The sequence below is a fragment of the Sabethes cyaneus genome, chromosome 3, assembly GCF_943734655.1.
Source record: "Sabethes cyaneus chromosome 3, idSabCyanKW18_F2, whole genome shotgun sequence".
Lineage (NCBI taxonomy): Eukaryota > Metazoa > Arthropoda > Insecta > Diptera > Culicidae > Sabethes > Sabethes cyaneus.
In genome coordinates, this window is record NC_071355.1 from 121557360 (window position 1) to 121560147 (window position 2788).

General features: G+C 42.4%; 1 protein-coding gene across 1 annotated transcript; it reads right to left on the bottom strand.

The window, feature by feature from the left end:
- Positions 1–1766: 1766 nt before the first annotated feature.
- Positions 1767–2573, bottom strand: LOC128740088 (uncharacterized). Its single transcript, XM_053835600.1, has one exon. It carries the CDS (start codon positions 2571–2573, stop codon positions 1767–1769), a length of 807 nt encoding a protein of 268 aa, XP_053691575.1.
- Between the last annotated feature and the right edge of the window lie 215 nt (positions 2574–2788).

Here is a 2788-nt window from a genome sequence, read left to right on the forward strand (position 1 = left end):
GGCACCATTCTGCGAAAACTTCCAGTTGTTTTTGTAGGAAAAGTGCATCTTGTGGTTGTTTCATAGTGTAGTATAGCTTTAAATCGTCGGCGTACGAGAGTTTCATGCAATTCAAAATGAAATTGACATCGTTCATATATAACAAGAATAAAAAAGGCCCAAGATGACTCCCTTGTGGAACGTCGGACCAAACTGAGAACGGAGATGAAATATGATCACCTATTTTAACAGACATACTCCGACCGCTTAGGTAAGATTGGAGCCAAAGAAGCAAATGTTCATTCATGCCCGTTTATCAAATTTAGCTATCGCTATTTGGTGATTCATGGTATCAAATGCTGCGGATAAGTCTGTGTATATTGCGTCCACTTGATTGCCAGTCTCTATTTGGCGTATTACAAATGACGTGAAGCAGGTTAAGTTGGTTGACGTAGATCGTTTTGGCATAAATCCGTGCTGATCAGGCGAAATGTAATGTTTGTATCTCTGGACTAGCTCTTGAAGAATAATTAACTCGAACAGTTTAGAAGTGGCACTTAACGCAGCAATGCCTTGATAATTGTTTCCAGCAGTTTGGGAATACGCCTGTAGCTAAGGATAAGTTAAATACTGTTGCAAGAGGTGTCGCAAGTGTCTCCATGCAGCGTTTCAGAATGACTGACGGGATACCGTCAGGGCCGTGTCCCTTAGATGATTTAAGGCTTTTCCAGCTGATATAAGCATGTCAACGGAGATAACAAACGGCAATGCGGGTGCAGAAAGTCGGGGAACGTTTCCGGTAGCGACAATTACATCCTGCGGTTCGAGACGTTCATTTGTGAACACGTTACTAAAATGAGAACGAAACAAGTCTGCGATGTCAGCAGTGGAGTCGGCTTCGAATAAACAATTGGACATCATAGAAGGCAACCCTGATTCTTTCCGTTGCTCATTCATGTGGCGCCAGAAGCTTCTGGGGTTTGCCTTGAGGCGGCGTTGCAGATTGTTCTGATACGCGTTATACAGGCGATCGTTAAGTAGTTTATAATTAGCATTTGCTTCTAAATATCTTGTCTTCGTGACTTCAGTGCGATGCTTACTGTGTTGTCTAAGGGCAGCACGTTTCACCGTTTTAAGATATTTCAGATCGCGGTTTGTCCAGGCTGGTTTAGATAATACACGCTTAGTTTTTACGGGTACAAACTGGTCGATAGCATAAAGGATAATGCTAGAGATAGTCGATGCTGCGAGATTGGCGTCATGATCGCGAAGGGCCTCGTCCCAATCAACAAGTGTAAAAAAATCGTTCATGCCGTGGAAATTTGCCTTAATGAAATCGTACGACAGGCTTTCATCGCCTACCTCATAGACTAGTAAGTCATCCGCAATGCACTCGAGACTTTTGGGTCCCTGAATGACTTCTTGTAGGCGCATTTGGAAAATCTCTGGTGCTGGAGCAATTCCAAACGGCGAACGAGTCCAGCGATAACGACCAAAGTCGTCAGCCTGGTACTAGGTTCATCCAGTACAACATGCCAGAAACCTTTCTTGGCATCGACGGATGAAAGCACTTTGGCTTTTCCTAACTCAGGAAGAATCTCATCCAAAGTGACAAACTGGAGATTAGGTCTCTTGAGAGCTTTGTTAAACGGAATCGGGTCAAGGCAAATACGGATACTGGGTGATTCAGGATTACCACGTTGGACAATGATAATCTTACTCACCCAGTCTGTGTGTTTCAACTCTAACAATCACACCTTCTGCTTCAAGAGCACCCAGCTCTTTTCTCAGTTTGGCACGCATAGCAATAGGTACTCTACGAGGGATTGCATAGATGGAGTAACATCGGGATCCACTTCCAAAGACACTGTTCCAGCTAGCTTTCCATATCCCTTAAATATTTCAGTATGGCTGTCTATTATCTTCTGCGCTTCGACACGATGTACATTCAAAAGCTGCAACGAACCTACTGACTTATTTGTTACGAATGAAACCGAAAACCTCACGAAACCGAGAATGCGGCATACTTTCGCTGACAACAAAGGGTGGTGATTTCCTTCAACAACCTGCAACACTAGCACATATCTTCTGCCTTTACGGCGACATGGGATCTTTATTTGCCCAAGCACTTTGATCGGGTTACTTCCGAAGCTTTGCAAACGAAGTTTTGACGGAAAAAGAGGTAAGTTCACTTGCTTATTCAGTTTTATTAAATATTCGCGACCGATTAAACTGGTATTAGCACCTGTGTCCAATTCACACTCTACCGATTTCCAACCATCAGCAAAAAGTAACTTGAGTTTCGCTGCTACACTTCCACTATTTTCAGAGTTATCAACTATTTTCCCGATTTCATAATCATCATCACTTTCATCGGTTGCTCCATTTACAGGTTCTTCTTCTGAATCACTTGCACTAGTATCTTCTGTTACTTCCTTTACTCGCCACTTTTTATTTGCATTTTTCGAACGACGTTTGCTGCAAACTTTTTCAAAGTGGTTCTTTCCTTTACAATGATAACATCTTTTGGCTAGAGCTGGACATGAACCCTTCGAAAAGTCATGGCAGACACCACAAAACTTACAGCGGAGCATTTTCTTCTTGGGCTTCGAAATTTTCTTCACATCAAGTATCCTTTAAAAACCTGATCCACCTAGTCCACCTAGTTCCATCCACCTAGTTAAAAAACTTAATCCACCTAGTGGTGAAAGGAACCTTTATTATAAGGTCTTACTTGCTATTTAAGATATGAATCGACACCTCATCGGAGCATAATTCATCTATTGGTTAACGTTGCGTAGTGTATTGG